Raw genomic sequence first — 16,251 nt, 5'->3', positions numbered from 1 at the left:
GGTTCTTGCTGCATAGACAATGTCTTCGCTCCGGACGAAATTCGAGCTTTCTGGGGCTACCGAGGATTACGAACATGCGCTCGCCATAGGCCGGCACGCGTTAGAGGAAGATTGCATTCGGGGAAACGACAGGGCCGATATTTTGGGAACGATCGCCATCATGCTCCGTCTCCGAGCATCCATGGTCGAGTCTTCAGACTCCGGACGCATGCTTGATGAATCTGTCCAGCTCAGCCGGGAATCCTTTCGATGCGCACTTCCCCACGGCAATCCTCGCCGCTATGCGAGCAATAGGCTGATATACGCTTTGCGCGGAAGGTTTGTGCGAAACGGCGACCCGCGCGATCTTGAAGAGGCGATTGTAATAGGGCATCAGGTCATGGCAATGATTCCACGGGAAGATATCGAACGACACGCAACGGCCGGTATGGTGGCAAATTCGCTCCTGGACCGTCTCATGGAGGCAAACGATGTAGAAGATCTCAACACGGCACTTTCCCTCGTTCACGACGCTATGACGGCTCTGTCCCCCTCATACATACACAGCGACGAATTCGCAGGGGGGGAAGGGGGGTGGCTCGGAATGCGGAACCGGTTTTTTTTTTGTTTTGCGGGTGAGCGACGCCGTATCCTTTCCTGCTACGCACGCCCGTCGATACTGCTTGCATAGCCCCCGTGGTCGAGCGCTGCACAAGCACCTCGTCTCCCCGGCAACTTGGGTCCCTCGCGCTCGTATCGCATATACTCTGTCGCTGTCGTATGACCCCCCACGCTCCTTGAGAATCAACGGCGTTTGCGTAATGCTGTCCACGGAAGGCCAGTGGCATCGATTGCTTCTAGGGGTTTCTCGCGCCGCTAGGAGCGGCTGACCTCCGGGCACGATATACTGCGAGACGCATTCCGCAAGTCTGTGCCCGAAAACAAAACAAAACAAAAAAACGATGCGATGATACGAGGACGTCTAACATATATCAAGCTGATTCCCGAAGTGTTCGAGGAATCGTAGCCTTCGAGACGAATGAGACGTCAGCGTGAGTTATCTCCGGTATAGGTATGTCGACTATAAATCGTTCTCGTCGCATCATGACGTTTTTTTTACCCGTTGTGTCAGGCACTGTACAAAAGCGAGCACATCGCCATGCGCGCAAGGATTTTTGGCAGCCGAGCCTGTCTATGACCACGAATCCAGTCATCCTGCTAGCTCGTGTCTGTGAGTATTGTGGTATCATTGCAGGCCTCGTCCACGCCATTAACACTCGGTCCGTCCTCGCTACCAGTTCGGCCTTACTGCCTTCCGCACTTTTGTTTTTGGCTTTTTGGCTATACGCGATGAACGACCTTACCCGGCATCTATCTCAGCGCCGGTGGTCCGCGTGGATCGTGCGATCGTGCGGATGGCTGTCTATCCGTATCCATCGTCGTCTATATAGAGCTTGCAAGTACTCTGTCCACGCGCCGGTGCGCTCGCATGGTTCTCCTCAAGGAGCGGAACTCAACGCAGGCTACAGCGGTGTCGGACGCGACGTTCGCCTATGCGTTTACCAACGTCGTGCCGTTGTTTGGTGCTCGAGACGTTTGGTCTTCGGTGAGGCGTGCACGCACAGGAGCTCGGATCGCATATCTGAAGTCGATGCACAGGCGCGACCACGGCAATCCGCACTTCTATGGGGTTGCTGGGACGTTGTGAGCACATCTCCATGTTCTCCGACGTTCTTTCCTTGCTTTATTCCAGATTTCTGAGTCCCACACGGACTTCAACCAAGCAGGTGGCAGTTTTGCGCAGGACCCTTACGGCGCTCTCGAGATTCTTCACTGGACGCTGTCCCTGCGACATACCTTCGACCTCATCTCAGGCAAGTGAGCCCAGCGAACTCTTATTGTGTGTGATGCATCAGTTCAGTGACCGATGTCAGGGCCACCGGACTACACATGTTATCTCTGCGAAGTACGAACGCCACGGGTCAGATCAAACAGGACGATTCGTTCGTGGACGTCACCGTGCAATCGATGACCGTGACTGGCTTGCAGGCGTTCGTGCCGGAGACAGTTTTCTTCGGTGAACACATATCCATCCAGACGCTGAGTATCATTGACCGAACTCAAGGACATATCAGATCACTCACTGCCACATTGTGACATTGAGCGTCGCAGGTATGAACATGGGACAACGACATGGAGAAAACCATTCACTGCCAATCTGTGCCACTGAGCGTTTCCAAGCTCTCTGCCGGCACTCGGCCTGAGCCCATACGTCCCGGTAGCGTCCCACGACCATACACTCTGGTGGACTTCTCCGACGAAATCACGCCGCCGTTGCCTCGTGTAGATCGTTGCGATAAGCACGGCGCATGTGTACGCGTTGCGCGCAACTGCCACCCATATCTATATGCATATCGCCAGGTATGAGTGACAACGCTCGTATGTCTCTCCCAAGCTTAGGGCTTACTAACGCAACGCAGGCTGTTGCGGCGTCGAATGCGATATTCAAGGGTACGTTTACGCAGGTCGTCCCGCCTTGGATTAGTTGCGAGAGCAGGGTTGTGAAATTCCATTTATTGTAAGGAATTATACTCACGAGCTTCTGTTGGCTCGCGCGACATTTCACGTCGAAGGTTTCAGCGAGCTGGATGATAGGCCCACACGGTCTTCTCCAATTTGCACTTCGACGCAGTAACAGGCGCAGTCAAAGGCCTGGAGGCTCGCTGAACGGGCCGCGCTGGTGCGACTCGCTTCCTCAAGGAGAAAAATGCTCAGGGAAGCTGAAATAACACATCCTGAAAATCGTAAGCTTCGATAAACTCGCCGCAATGGAGATTTATATTTCGTGTATATTCCTTCGACGCATGTTCATCCGTAGAGTAAGTACATAAGTATTGCAAAGAGATCGTGCTGTCCATTCGATACTGTAGCGTCGTGGGAACGTCATTAACTTGACTAAACCCGCGCCTGGCTGTACATGCAGTTTCTGATTGGCCAAACCGAATTTCACAGGCCATTATGTAGCGAATTACGTCCTGAAAGTGACGGCGAGCTCGAGGCCAGCGAGGATATCTTCCTCGGCCCGCACCTTCTTCACAGCTGGCACCGTCGACGATGCCCCCCTCGCCCAAAACGCCCTCCGCGGCCGAGCTGCTCGACGCCGACGACGGCGCCGGCGCGAAACACAAAAGGGAGCAGCAGCAAGTTGTCTGGGGCAAGACCCCTGGCGGCGAAGGTGAGCTATCATCGCTGGCATCAATCCGCCGATCCCTCTCTCTTTCTCTGAGAGCTTTGCACTGATCCGCTCGTTTGTACCAAAGTGTTTCGCGTCCCAACGACGCACGACGTGCTCACGCTCTTCCACCCGGCGTACCCGAAGTCGCACCTAGACCTGCTCAACCTCTTCCTGCTCGGGTCGCAGATCGCGCTCTTCTTCTGGCTGCCGACCTCCGTGCGCAAGCCGTTCTTCCTCGTATACTTTGCGTTCTGGCGCGCTGCGTATGACGCCGGACTCGGATGGGTGCTCACCAAGCAGAGCAAGCGCAAGTGGATCGTGAAGGAGGTGCAAAGGAGGGGATGGCTGGACGAGAAGCGTCGCCCTGAGGTCAGGGCGTGGATCCGCAAGCAGCTACAGGGCAAGATGGGCGGGGACTACTCCTTCGATGTAAGTCGCGTGCCCTGATCATTGCGATTCTTCTGGCAGATCTCGATGTGGCGCTGGCGTCACGCTTCGACGCATATATGCGCACACGCTGCGCATACAGTCATAGATCACCTGCTCGGCGACTTTCTTCTCACCTCCCGAGGGCTAATATTGGGTGCTAATCTGTGTTTCTTATCTTATCAGGAACTTCCTCTCGAGTACAACACATGGCTCTTGTTCCGCCAAATGGTAGACATTATCCTCCTCAAGTACGGTCTTTCCTCATCCCTGGTACCAAGGCTCATCTTGTCCTTCAGTGACTTCGTTGCCTACTGCATGTTCGCCTTCGCCTGCTTCCGCGTTCCGAACGGTCTCTCGATCGGGGTGCACATCATGAGGTGAGCGTTCAAACTATATCGACATCAATGCAATGGGATCGCATGCCCCAATGCACTGTGCGCGTATCAACAAGCTCGCTGCACGCGGTGCTGGTGCCTGTGACGCCCAACACGCTGAAAGGATGTTGCGAGAGCAGATCCGAGACGCGCTAGAGGACAACGTGGTGCGACAAACAACCCCGTCGGCATGAACTATGCCCGTATGCCCGTCAGCCTCAGGCGGACGATCCTCACTCACCATTCCCCAATATATGCGTGCTTATGGGGGTACTCGCAGATGGATCGGCGGCTTCGCGCTGATCGCGTTCAACCTGTGGGTCAAAACCGAAGCGCATCACGTCGTCAAGGACTATGGCTGGTACTGGGGTGACGTGTTCTTCCAGCGTGGTGGCTTGACATTCGACGGCGTGTTCGAGCTCGCCCCGCACCCGATGTATTCCGTCGGCAAGCCCTTTCTAATCCTTCCTCATCGACGCGTGCGAAGCTCACGTCTATCTTGAACAGGCTATGCGGGATATTACGGCCTCTCCCTCATCGTCGGGAGCTACCCCGTGCTTTTCGTCAGTCTGCTCGCTCACGCCGCCCAGTTCGGCTTCCTCGTCTTCTTCGAGAATCCTCGTACGTGTGCTTGTGGCTGTCCAGTGCACTCCGGCTAATGCCATACGTTATAAGACATCGAGCGCACGTACGGTCAGAAAAAGCCGATTGCACAGCGCATCCCGCTCGTCACTGTTTCCTCCCGGCGCAGCGACAGCGTTTCCGAGTCGTCGCGCGCGTCTCCGATTGCCGTCAGCGCTCAATCGTCGCGCGGGCTCTCGGACGCCACTACACCCTCCCAGACTGAAGGCGAAACCGCGACAGAGACGGAGCTCGAGACTGAGACGGAGACGGAGTATGAGGATCAGCACGTCGCCATTCGCAGGGTACCGCAACAGCACAGGGTCGTTGCGTCCAGCAGACCTCGGTCCCCGCCGCTGTCGCAACACGACCTGCTCAACCGGTACTTCCGGAAGGACACGATATTCTTGCATAACTTCGACCTCCTGCGGTGGGTCCTTCCGATGACACTCGGATTCGGGACGTGTGACTGACGAGAAGCGGCTCTACAGAGCATCGGACTTCAAGCTCCTGTTGATCATCGCTTACGCGTTGGGCTCTGTCCTAACCTCTCCACTCACAGGAAAGAGCGTCTTGGTGCTGAATGCCGTCTATGCCCTCATCTGGACGCTCTTCCACTCGTTTGGTCTCGGCCTTCTGCTTCGCGCCCAGTCGCAAAGCAAATTCCTCGTGCGGCATTACCTTAAGCATTACCACTACCCTTCTGGGGACGGCGGGCTCGGCGCTATCCAGGAAGCGTTTACCAACTGGAAATCGATCTACAACCTGAGCTGCTGCATGACGTACGGTACGTGCTCTCGCGTCGGTAGATGGGTAGATGAAAGTTGATGAGAACTATGGATAGTGTCGTTTGCTGGCCTTGCGTGGAGGACGTACGCTATTCCAGTCGACTGGACTGTCGGCGATGAGCTGCTCAGGCATACTATGGGTGCCGTACGTCCACCATGGATCCCCTTACAAATGTTAGCTGACGAAGCTGTTCAGCTCCTGATTGGACTCAACATTTGGGCCCTCCGAGAATCTTACGAAGTGCTTGGCGTATTCGGTGAGTGCATTGCTCGCATATAGGAGTGCCGGCCATTCTCACCAACCAAAACCGCTTATAGGATGGTTCTTCGGCGATTTCTTCATCGAGGACTTCCCTTCCCAGCTCGAATACACGGGCATTTACCGGTAAGGGTGTCCTCAATCGTTCGCTCATCGTGGGCTTACTAATTGCATGAGACAGCTACCTCAACAACCCTGAAATCCTGAGCGGCGCAGCTTTTTACGGGCTGGCTTTGATCAGTGGCAGCAAAGTTGTCTTCGCTCTGGCCGTCGTTCGCACGCTATCGCATTGGTGGTTCCTCCGTTGTGTCGAAAAGTACGAGTTTTAGCCAGGTTGACCTGCCTGTTCCCTCCGATTATTGACGATGACGCACACAGCCCGCACATGCGCAAGCTCTACGGCGATAGCCTAAGGCCCGAGGCTGGATTCGCCAAGGTTATCCGGAACGTTGCGTCGCGGAACGCTGCACGTTTGCTCGACTCCAGGGCTGGCAAGCATGGCCCTGAGATTCGCCGTGTGGCTAAGGAGGTCAAGGGGACGTTCGACAAGGTTTACGAGGAAACTGCCGAGGTGCTTGAGGAGTTCCTTGCCAAGTGTTCGTGCCCAGTCGTTACATCGTCACTTACGATGGCTTATCTTCACACGCACAGCGAGGCCCAGGATCTCGGAGGTAATGCAGGATACGAAAATCTTGCTACAGCAATCGAGAGAGCGGCTGGTCATCACGTACATATCCTGCTTTCCTTTCGAGTTCACCTACTAAGCAAAACGTCTCCAGACGTGTTTCTCGGGATCTGGCTGCGCACGATCGCAACAAGTACAAGGTATCCATCGTGCCGTCGAGCCCCGACAATCGTCTGCGCTTCCATCTGGGGGAACCGATCAAGGTCAAATGGGAAGCTCCTGTTACACATTCTCGCCGAGACTGGATAGGCATCTATCGCGTATGTTTCCAGACTTCTGCTGCCCAAGCCCGTTAGCCTGATATTTGCGGAAGGTGGGAGCCAACCAATCGAAACTCGTCACGAAAACGTCGTCTCTCGGGATGTGGGTTCCTGTGCACGACGAGGAATGGGACGGGGACGTGTTTATTGGCCCCCACCGGCGCTCAGGATCCACATCGCCTAATAAGGAGACGGAGAAAGGTTACGTCGTCTTCAAGGGAGGGGCGCTGCCGTGGCAGGTCGGACAATACGAGGTAGGATGGGCTCCTTTGCCGCGTAGTCACATTGGTCACACTGTATCAGATGCGATACCACCACGACGGCAAATACAATGTCATGAGCATAGACGGTCCATTCGAAGTATATGGTGCGCCGCTTCTTACTGTCATTTTGGATACTTTAACCTGATTCCGTTGCTATAGTCGACGCACCAAAGGTCCTCGACTTTCAGAACGTCCGGAGCTGCCTCATGCGCATCGTGACACTCTGCTTGGACTCGGACCCGTCCCTGATACCACTCTCTTGCAAGACTGGAGAAAGTCGACAAGAAGACACCGCCGACTCCGATCAAGAGGTGCGGGATCAGGACGACTTCCGCTTTTGGTCTGAACGGCAGGCGAAACGGATTTCCTCGGCGATCAAGCAGGCGTTTGATGTCGAGTACGCGCCCGAGGTCATCGTCGCCGATGCGAACGTATCTTCGTTGGCAAACCGTATATTGGTCTCCAAAGAGATTCTGTCCCCGCAGTAATGTTATTGCGCAGTTTCTCTAGCTCTCCGATGTTGCTCGCAACGTATAACCGTATACCTTTGACGATGCTAATGATTCAAACATGACATGGTCCGTGTAAATTTGCTAAGCAACAGCAGGCGGATGTCGCAATTTACTTGCACTTTACCCTCCATTACCAGTCACCTCGACCGAGCTGCGCAGATGATTGTGGTTCAATTTTCTCCGATGTTCCATGCATATTTACGGTCGCCTTGATGCATGACACTCAATCATTTGCGCAGTGTCGTACAGTACACAATCATGATATTGTAATCCCTTCTCGTCTTCAGTTCTTGCCGATATGCTTCTGACTGTCGAGGCAGTACGAGGAGGTCGCGATACTGAAGGGAGATGGCCTTGGAGCTCTTCGGAGGGTAAACGTTCGTACCCTTCAGAGCGAGATGGCATAGGCCATTAGGACGGGTAATCGTGGGGAGGGACATCACCGGCAGTTCAAAGGTTCCTGGTCAGACGGCAGAACAGCTTTAGTCTTTCCATTGATATACGAGTGCGGATCCTGATGACGCGTTGCGCTGCCCAGAACAGCCAGTCGGCGTCGTCTCTGTCATCCTTGACGAGCAACAAGGGTGGAAAGCATAAGCATAGGGCACGGACGAAACATCAAAACTGTTGAAGAAGGTGAAGTAACTTAAGGGAGGTAGCATCTGACACTAACATTGCAGTTCAAGGCTCATCGTTTTCCATTCCCGATTCATCAAGGAACCGGATGGCTCGCTATTCATGTTCCTCGAAGTCTCTCGATATGTTCCTCGTCGACGGGCTTTGCGTGCTCATTACCGGGGCGCTTGCACTTTTCTCTTGATATCTTCTATTCCACTCACCGTGTTGTTGTATCTGAAACTCGAATATATTGAGTTTCAAGGTTAGATCTCCAAATGGTGATTTCCGTCGGTATAACATAGTTGCGGATGATCAACATATACGAAAGCTTATTGCGAGAGTTGGATGCTTGGGCACACCAGCATCTTTGTAGAGGCGTCGCATCAGGAGCTCAGGTTATCCCCGTTTGGAAATTCTTAGAAGTCTGAGACGGACCCGGCCTCTTTCTCTCTGTCCTGCTGAATGTGCGCGGATGCAGATTTTGAACACGAAGTGGCTTCTCAAGGTTGCTGCGACACTCTTCTTGTCGTCATCCTAGATAGTGTAAGCAACGACATGTGTGCAGATCTAGCCTTGCAATGACTTCGAGGTATAGCAGAAGAGAAGCTGCGAACCCTAGCTCTCTACAAAGTTCGCGCATGATGAACACCTCATTATTCATCAGAAGCATGCTAGTACAGTTCCGTCCTATATTCTCTTACGTCTACATTTTAATCCTTGGCCACCTTGATGACAACCTTGCCGACGTGCTGCTGGCTCTTGAGGTACTCATAAGCCTCTCTCGCGTGCTCGAAGTCGAACACCTTGTTGATGACCGGGTGGAGGTCGTTCGCCTCGACGAGACGCACGAATTGCTGGAACTGTTCCACGCTGCCGATGAGGATGCCGCGGAGCATGAATGCCTTAGTGATGACATTGATAGGGAGAGAGGAGACGTCGCCGGAACTGGTAACGAACCTGCTCGACGATGTATCAGCGTGCAACCCCAGGGGAGGCGGAGATACAAAGTGCAGCGTACCCAATGAGTGAGACGACCCCACCCATCTTGACCGCCTTGACGGACTTGGGGAGAGTGCCGACACCGCCGACCTCGACCACGTAGTCGACGCCTTCGCCGTTCGTGATCCTCAACACCTCGTCTTCCCAGTTCGGTACCTGAGTAGAAAGGATCATCCGTCAGCAATATGCAAGAGCGACAACTGTCAGCGACATCACCTTCTTGTAGTTAATAACGTGCGTCGCGCCGAGCTGCTTCGCTTGCTCGAGCTTGTCGTCCGATGAGCTGGTGGCGATGACCATCGCGCCGGAGGCGCGCGCGATCTGCAGCGCGAAGATAGACACGCCGCCGGTGCCGAGCACGAGGACAGAGTCGCCGGCGCGGACGGGGGCCAGACCGGTAAGGGCGTTGTAGGCGGTGAGACCGGCGCAGGGGAGGCAGGAGGCCTCCTCGTACGTGAGATTGGGCGGAACGCGGACGAGCGCGTAGTACGGGAAGACGCGGTACTCTGTCAACACGCCGTCGATGGGCGCGCCGAGGCTGGCGTTCTTGGCTTCGGGGGTGGGCGCGATGCCGTAGATGTGTCCGATGGAAAAGCTGCCAAACACAATGAGCCATCTTCGCTACCAATGGGCGAGAAGATGGTGATGGAGCTTACTTGGACATGACGCGGTCGCCGGTCTTCCAGCCGGTGACGCTGTCTCCGACGGCGATGATCTCGCCAGCGCAGTCGGAGGCGGGCACAACGTTCTGTACAAATTCCATAGGGTACGTGCCATCCGACACGACGAGATCGCGGTATTGGAGAGAAACGGCCTTGATCTTAACGAGAACCTCGTGCGACTTGGGAGGGGCGACGCTGGCCTGCTGCAGCACTAGACTGGACGGCCCGTTGTTCGATGGAAGACGGTATTCGCGGGTAACAGTGGGCAAAGACATCGCTAGCTTAGAGGATTGCTTGAGCTGTGGTACGGTGGATTGTTTGGATGGTTCATGGAGGGTGGAATCCGCCTGGTTATATAGTACTGCGAGTCCTGGTGAACATCTCTATGAAACAAGACGTCAGAACAGCTGAGTTTTGTGGTATTCGTCATCCGTCGCGAGCACTGCAGAGATGAGAAAGATGAGCGCAGGTCGTTTACTGGCGGAGGGACTACAACTTGCGAAGTGGGCAAGCCGTGCCACGGCCGAGCTTCGGGATGCGCTTTACCCATTGCCCGCGGCATTCTCCTTCTGCATGTATTCTCGGCACGACGCGGCGTCTCCTCTTGACAATCCTCCTCCACCCTTTCATACGATGAATCAGCTTGCAGCGCTGCTTATATCTCATGAAGTCATCATCTTTTCAAGCTCAATACCATAGCTGCAACCGAGCTTCGCCGCTTACTCTTAGTAACTCTTGATAATACTCTTGTAGCTGAAGCTGCTCTCAAGGACCCTTCTCGTTGACCATTCGCTTTGCAAATTGTGTGCGCTGGCTCCCGCATTCTCCTACGAGAGCATCTGTTGTATGGTCTCGCAGCAGGAGGGTTATCTCCGTATGGAAAAGAAATGACATGTACCAGTCTGTCGACGTTTATACTTGTCGACGTCACGACTTCACGGGTGAGTATGAACTCAACGGTATCGAAGCCAGTCAGACTGATGTATGAAAAACCTTGGACGTTTTGTGATACCTCCTCAAAACAGTTGAGCATTGTAGAATGCGTTCGTTCTATGAGCCCGTCGTCCACGATGCAGACTGCTTTGTGTCGCCACATGAGGGATATCGGTGTTAGATCTCTCTAGGAATGAACATCCTACCTTCACGAAATCAGCATTTCTTGTTGGATCCGCTTACTGTCAACAGATCAGCATAGAAACTCCGAGAAGAAGTAGATGCGCTCCTGTGGGGCACACACGCCTCCTTCATGATGAACGCCGTCTCCGCAGCTGGCGCGCTTCCGGAGAGGTGCGGGGCATGCGCATCTCTACCATTCGTCATCTTCTCATCGGCATCCGTGTGGGGTCGGAGACTCTGCACAGCGGTTCGAATCGACCAGCTGCTCTCCATCTTCGTTCAATGACCATCCAAGCTTCGCAGTTCTACATCCGCAAACTCTCCCCTCGATATGCGAACGAGCTGTGGCAACTGACAACGGTTACGTCGTGACCGCGGGTCGGGCCATCGTGCCTTCAGAGCCGCGTGTTTTCCACATCCTCTCGTCCACCTCGACATCAGAGACGTTCTGTTCCAATAATTATTGGAAAACCCAATACTTCCCACCCGCAAACTCCCTAGCTCATGGCCCGGATCTCGATACCGGATCTCAATAATTATTGGGAAACAGAACGTCTGTATTGTGCACAAGTGCATCATGAAATGGACGATTCTCACGTACGATATTATATATCCCACCAACAACCCGCCGGTCGTCTCTCAAAACGCGTTCAAGCTCCACATGACTCCTGTATCCTTACGGAGAAGAATGGCAATCGGCCACATCCCGTTGAACTTGATGCGATTTTCGTAATGATACAGTGGTTTTGATAATGCTACAATCTTCTCTTCATTCCCCACCCTTTTTTTCTCCCTTTTTGCTCAGCACAGCGATCTCAATCCTTGGCGACCTTGATGACGACCTTGCCGACGTGTTTCTGGCTCTCGAGGTACTCGTACGCCTCCTTCGCCTGCTCAAACGCGAACACCTTGTCCACCGCCGGGTGGAGGTCGTTCGCCTCGACGAGGCGCGCGAACTGCTGGAACTGCTCGACGCTGCCGATGAGGATGCCGCGGACGTTGATCGCCTTCTGGATGAGGTCGAGCGGGAGCGAGGAGAGGTCTCCGCCCGCGCCGGCGACGAAGCTGTGTTGAAAGAGGCGGGTCAGTCATCCGCGTCTTCACAAACAGATACGTGCGGGGTAAGTACCCGATGACGGAGACCGTGCCGCCCATCTTCACCGACTTGAGGGATTTGGGAAGGGTGCCAGCACCGCCGACCTCGACGACGTGGTCGACGCCCTCGCCGTTGGTGAGCTTCAACACCTCTTCCTCCCAGTCAGGTATCTGACGGCGCCTGCAGTCAGAAACCCGCGCATATATACGCCGGGGACGCGCACCTTCTTGTAGTTGATCACGTGCGTCGCGCCGAGCTGCTTCGCCTTGACGAGTTTATCGTCCGACGAGCTGGTGGCGATCACCGTCGCGCCCGCGGCGCGCGCGATCTGGAGGCCGAAGACGGACACGCCGCCGGTGCCCTGCACGAGGACGGAGTCGCCGGCGCGGAGCGGCGAGGGCCCGAAGAGCGCGTTGTAGGCGGTGAGCCCGGCGCAGGGGAGGCAGGACGCTTCCTCGTACGAGAGGTTGGGCGGGACGCGGATGAGGGAGTAGGCGGGGAAGACGCGGTACTCGGTCAGGACGCCGTCGATGGGGGCGCCGAGGCCCGTCGCTTTGGATTCGGGCGTCGGGGCGAGGCCGAAGAGGTGGTCGATGGAGAAGCTTTGCGTCCGCGTCAACGCGTGCGCATCGGAGCGAGAAAGAACAGGGAAGAGACGTACTTCGGCATGACGCGGTCGCCCTTCTTCCACGCGGTGACGCTGTCGCCGACGGCGATGATCTCGCCCGCGCAGTCGGACCCGGGCACGACGTTCTCCTTCACGCCGAGCGGGTACTGGCCCTTCGAGACGATGAGGTCGCGGTATTGCAGCGAGACGGCCTTGATCTTGACGAGGACCTCGTGAGACTTCGGAGGCGCGACGTTCGCCTCCTTCAGGACGAGACTCGAGGGGCCCTTGTACTCGGGCAGGCGGTACTCGCGCGTGGTGGTCGGCAGAGACATCGTTCGCTAGACGAGATCCTGGGGGAGATGTGGGTACAAGTCGAGGATTCCATGGCGACTTGAGACGCTATATGGATCAGCTTGTCGCTGGAAGCCGGTGACGATGAGTAAGAGACAGTCGACATATGTCATCATCATCTTGGTCATCGAGGCGGGTGAGAGCATAGCAGAAGCTCGAGAGGCCGGGTGATCATCGTACCGATTAAGGCGGAGGTCAAGGGAAAAGAAACAGGATATTGTCCTCGTGGACGCCACGTGGGTGCGCTTTGCAGTCGGCGTCAATCTCCTCGTATTTCTCCTCTCGACGCTCGACGAAGTTTGGCTCCTTCGTATTCGACGGTATCTAACGCGACCGGGCTCTTCTAAAGGTCTTGTTGACCTTCGACCGACGTACGTCTTGAATACTAGGATCGCGCTGCTCTGCTAAAACATTTTCAACGCTTCAATGGCACTCATTCCAATGTGCCGTTGACTATCGAGGTAATTTTTCATCTTCGTTGTCTGCTTTGACCAGAAAACTGGGCCAATGCCTCAGGGAGCTCGTTCACCTCGGTCAGGCTGAACTGTTCGATCTGGCGTAGAAAAATCTACGGATCCTCACGTTCGGCACGAATCTGCGCATGGTCCTGGAGCGATCGCCACGGACGACACCAACAGATCATCATCATGTGCTGCTCAACATCGATAAAGCGTCCATTGCTCTTGCCGGGCATCCAAGTCGTTAAGCCGATACGCCCTTGCTATGAAGGAGCCGGGCGTCCCTTTACTATATAATGCCGAATCAGTGGCTTTGTTAGAGCCTATGCAATGCGTGGATAGTGAACGTGAACTCACTTTGACCGCCACCAAAAAAGGGAGGCTTGACGCGAGTCTGCGTCTGGCTCGTTTGAAGGATCGTTTGAGAATTTCAGGTTTATCTTCAGCGCATTCAGCTCGAGGCTCGCGCGACCGACAGCGCAAATGTCAATGCCGCGTCCCGGATGGCGGAGAGCCATGAGTTGTCAACACGCCGATGCACGACGTCGTCGATGACTTGCGATGAGTAAGACGCCGAAACACGATTCCCATCGTCTTTGTCATCGCCGCATCCCTCAAAGGCTTGAGTATAAGAAGGATGCAGGAGGGATGGGGAAACGATCGGATAAACATCACTAGAACGCGACGAAAGGCCGCGAACTTGAGATCCGAAGTTCATCACATCCTTCTTGACCTCGTTTCGTGTGTATCCTTCACGCCACTTGTTGCACGATATCATGGCACCGATCGGCAAGCTCTATGGTCCTGGGACGTCTCCGGTAGTGAAGCCCGTACGTACTGTCTCGGATGTCTCCGGTCGTTGTAGGAGCTCTGGCTTACACAAAATCCTTGAACGCGGCATATTATGTAATAAATGGAAGCATGGCATCCCCAAGTTCGATGTATCAAACTGTAGCGCAAGACTGAAGCGCATCAGGAATCGACGTTTAAATCACGAGTAACCACCCTCCAACTGCGTGTCGATATCCAGCGACATGGTTGCACGAGCAGGCGATGACATTGATCTGAATTTTACGATTCACTACCGACGGAAAGTGAAGTCCGCATGAGGTTTCCGTCCGTGCGTTTGATTCCGCCTGTGCTCCAGCAGGGAAATACATACGTGCGGCATCCGAGAAAGGGAGGCGACGTCAATGGCATATTCACACAGACTTCATCGATCGAGTACATGCCTCCAGCCATGAAGCCCTTCCTTCTTAAACCTTGTTGACCATCCTGTGACTTGTCCTGGCGGAGGACAAGCATCGTCTACACAAATCCCCGAGATGCCGGTGAGAGGGCACGCCGCGATAGGCTCTGCTGGCGCGATGGGGTTGCAACCATCCCTCGGAGCTCCGCCCTCGCTGGGGCGGTACGGGTGCATCTTCATCAGGGGGCGGTACAACCTCTGGAGCCCCCCCCAGGGCACCGATGGACGACTGTAACCTTGACTTCGGGCTGAAATAAATCTCATCAGTAGACCGCAAAGACGCTGTGCGTGTTTTCAGAAACGAACCTGGACGCCCGCGCCCCTCGGTCCCGGCCGACTCATTGCTCTTCTTCTCGATGATGCACATAGGCAGTCCGTCTTGCGAGAGCATAATAGCCGTCAGCAGACCTACGGGTCCTCCTCTCACCTTCGTGCAGATGTTACGGTTAGCGAAACGGGATCAAGGTTGACAATTGGGTGACGACACACAAGTGACATCGACGTTATTGTGTTTTATATCTCATCACATATTGTGCTAATAGAAGAGCATCGAGAGATGCGCGTAACTTACAGCAATCCGGTATCGGCACAACAGTCGGACCTACTGCCCGATCCTGCTTCGTGAAGGCGGAAGTAACGTTGAGCACCGTGTCATAACACACCGACCGACGTCAATGGCAGCCCTGGTTCGCCATATGCTCCCCCATATCTCCCGCCTCCGCACTGCGGAATCGAAAGTGATATGTTGCGTGGTCGGTAGAGGTAAAGCCGCAGCCGTGGCATTAAGGACAGATCTGTGCTGCCTGACAAACTTGAAGTGTGTCGGAAGAAGTGGCGGCTGTCAGCTCCTTCCCTCCTTCTCTTTGCCCTTGCCGTCGACATCGACAGCGGCGCGAGGAACTTCGGTGGGTATGGCAAGCGGAGAAGGGTGAGCTGGGGCAAAGTATGGATCAGGATTGCCATCGTGCACGCCCAAGTTGACGACATGCTCCCGCGTGGCTTGCGCTCAGACTGCGAGTCTCGCGCTGGTGGTATGGAAGACGTCTCGATGAGCTTCGACATCTCGGTCTGCTGCTGCATACGCATGCAACCAACGTTCTCGGGGCGACGCGAGCTCCTCCCAACTGCGACGTTGCTCGGCCCTCGGCAAGAGCCTGCTACGTCAGCCAGGCCATCTGCTGGAGATCGTATTCGAGCTCGACGTCGTTCTTCTGCGAGATCGGCGGACTCTTGTCGTTGCCGCTGTTGACGCCGGAGATCATCCTGCGCAATCTGGCGTTTGAAGACTTCGCTGCGGGCACATCTTGATTCTTGAGGATGATCCTCGGTGTGAAAGGCGACCTTGGAGCGTCGGCGGACGCCGAAGGCAGCGGGTTGCTGCGATATCATCACGTGCCCGTGGCGCAGTGCTCGGACTGAAGTCTTGGGTCGTCGTGCGATGCAAAGAATGTATTCTGCGTATATACAATACATCTCCCCGTGGGTTTGGGTGAAAGACAGTTGGCCCCCAGGGGCCGACCGTCCTTGGGCGCGATCCGAGGGTGAGCCCAGAGGCTCACCCACGATTCGCTGGTAGAGATGCGTTGTTGTCAGTGAACTTCGGTAAACACCTACAGGACGCGGGCGGGCGGGTGCTGATGCTGCCTAGTGGGCCACCTCTACTGACGAGGGAGTCCGGAGGGATGAA

The 16,251-nt window shown here is 55.1% G+C and overlaps 3 protein-coding genes across 3 annotated transcripts; 2 read left to right on the top strand and 1 right to left on the bottom strand.

Annotated features, from left to right (window-relative positions):
- Nucleotides 1–1,468: 1,468 nt before the first annotated feature.
- On the top strand, nt 1,469–2,136 carry PUNSTDRAFT_137849 (uncharacterized protein; the record flags this gene model as incomplete). The annotated part of the gene is made up of 4 exons (XM_007387508.1): nt 1,469–1,585; nt 1,639–1,683; nt 1,733–1,857; nt 1,914–2,136. The coding sequence occupies 4 exons, from the start codon at nt 1,469–1,471 to the stop codon at nt 2,134–2,136; spliced, it is 510 nt and encodes a 169-aa protein (XP_007387570.1).
- A 752-nt stretch (nt 2,137–2,888) lies between these two features.
- On the top strand, nt 2,889–7,468 carry PUNSTDRAFT_146058 (uncharacterized protein). Its single transcript, XM_007387507.1, has 18 exons — nt 2,889–3,214; nt 3,300–3,643; nt 3,827–3,891; nt 3,940–4,020; nt 4,298–4,464; nt 4,525–4,638; nt 4,693–5,068; nt 5,130–5,425; nt 5,483–5,571; nt 5,623–5,683; nt 5,745–5,811; nt 5,867–6,001; nt 6,064–6,281; nt 6,337–6,412; nt 6,465–6,630; nt 6,684–6,884; nt 6,934–6,997; nt 7,053–7,468. The coding sequence occupies exons 1-18, from the start codon at nt 3,094–3,096 to the stop codon at nt 7,379–7,381; spliced, it is 2,970 nt and encodes a 989-aa protein (XP_007387569.1). The 5' UTR covers nt 2,889–3,093; the 3' UTR covers nt 7,382–7,468.
- Nucleotides 7,469–8,733: 1,265 nt separating this feature from the next.
- PUNSTDRAFT_75174 (NAD(P)-binding protein) lies at nt 8,734–12,838 on the bottom strand (the record flags this gene model as incomplete). Its single annotated transcript, XM_007387506.1, has 4 exons — nt 8,734–8,980; nt 9,042–9,178; nt 12,120–12,498; nt 12,558–12,838. The coding sequence occupies 4 exons, from the start codon at nt 12,836–12,838 to the stop codon at nt 8,734–8,736; spliced, it is 1,044 nt and encodes a 347-aa protein (XP_007387568.1).
- Nucleotides 12,839–16,251: the final 3,413 nt, after the last annotated feature.

Source organism: Punctularia strigosozonata (assembly GCF_000264995.1).
Source record: "Punctularia strigosozonata HHB-11173 SS5 unplaced genomic scaffold PUNSTscaffold_14, whole genome shotgun sequence".
Lineage (NCBI taxonomy): Eukaryota > Fungi > Basidiomycota > Agaricomycetes > Corticiales > Punctulariaceae > Punctularia > Punctularia strigosozonata.
This window is presented reverse-complemented; position numbering and strand designations above follow the sequence as displayed.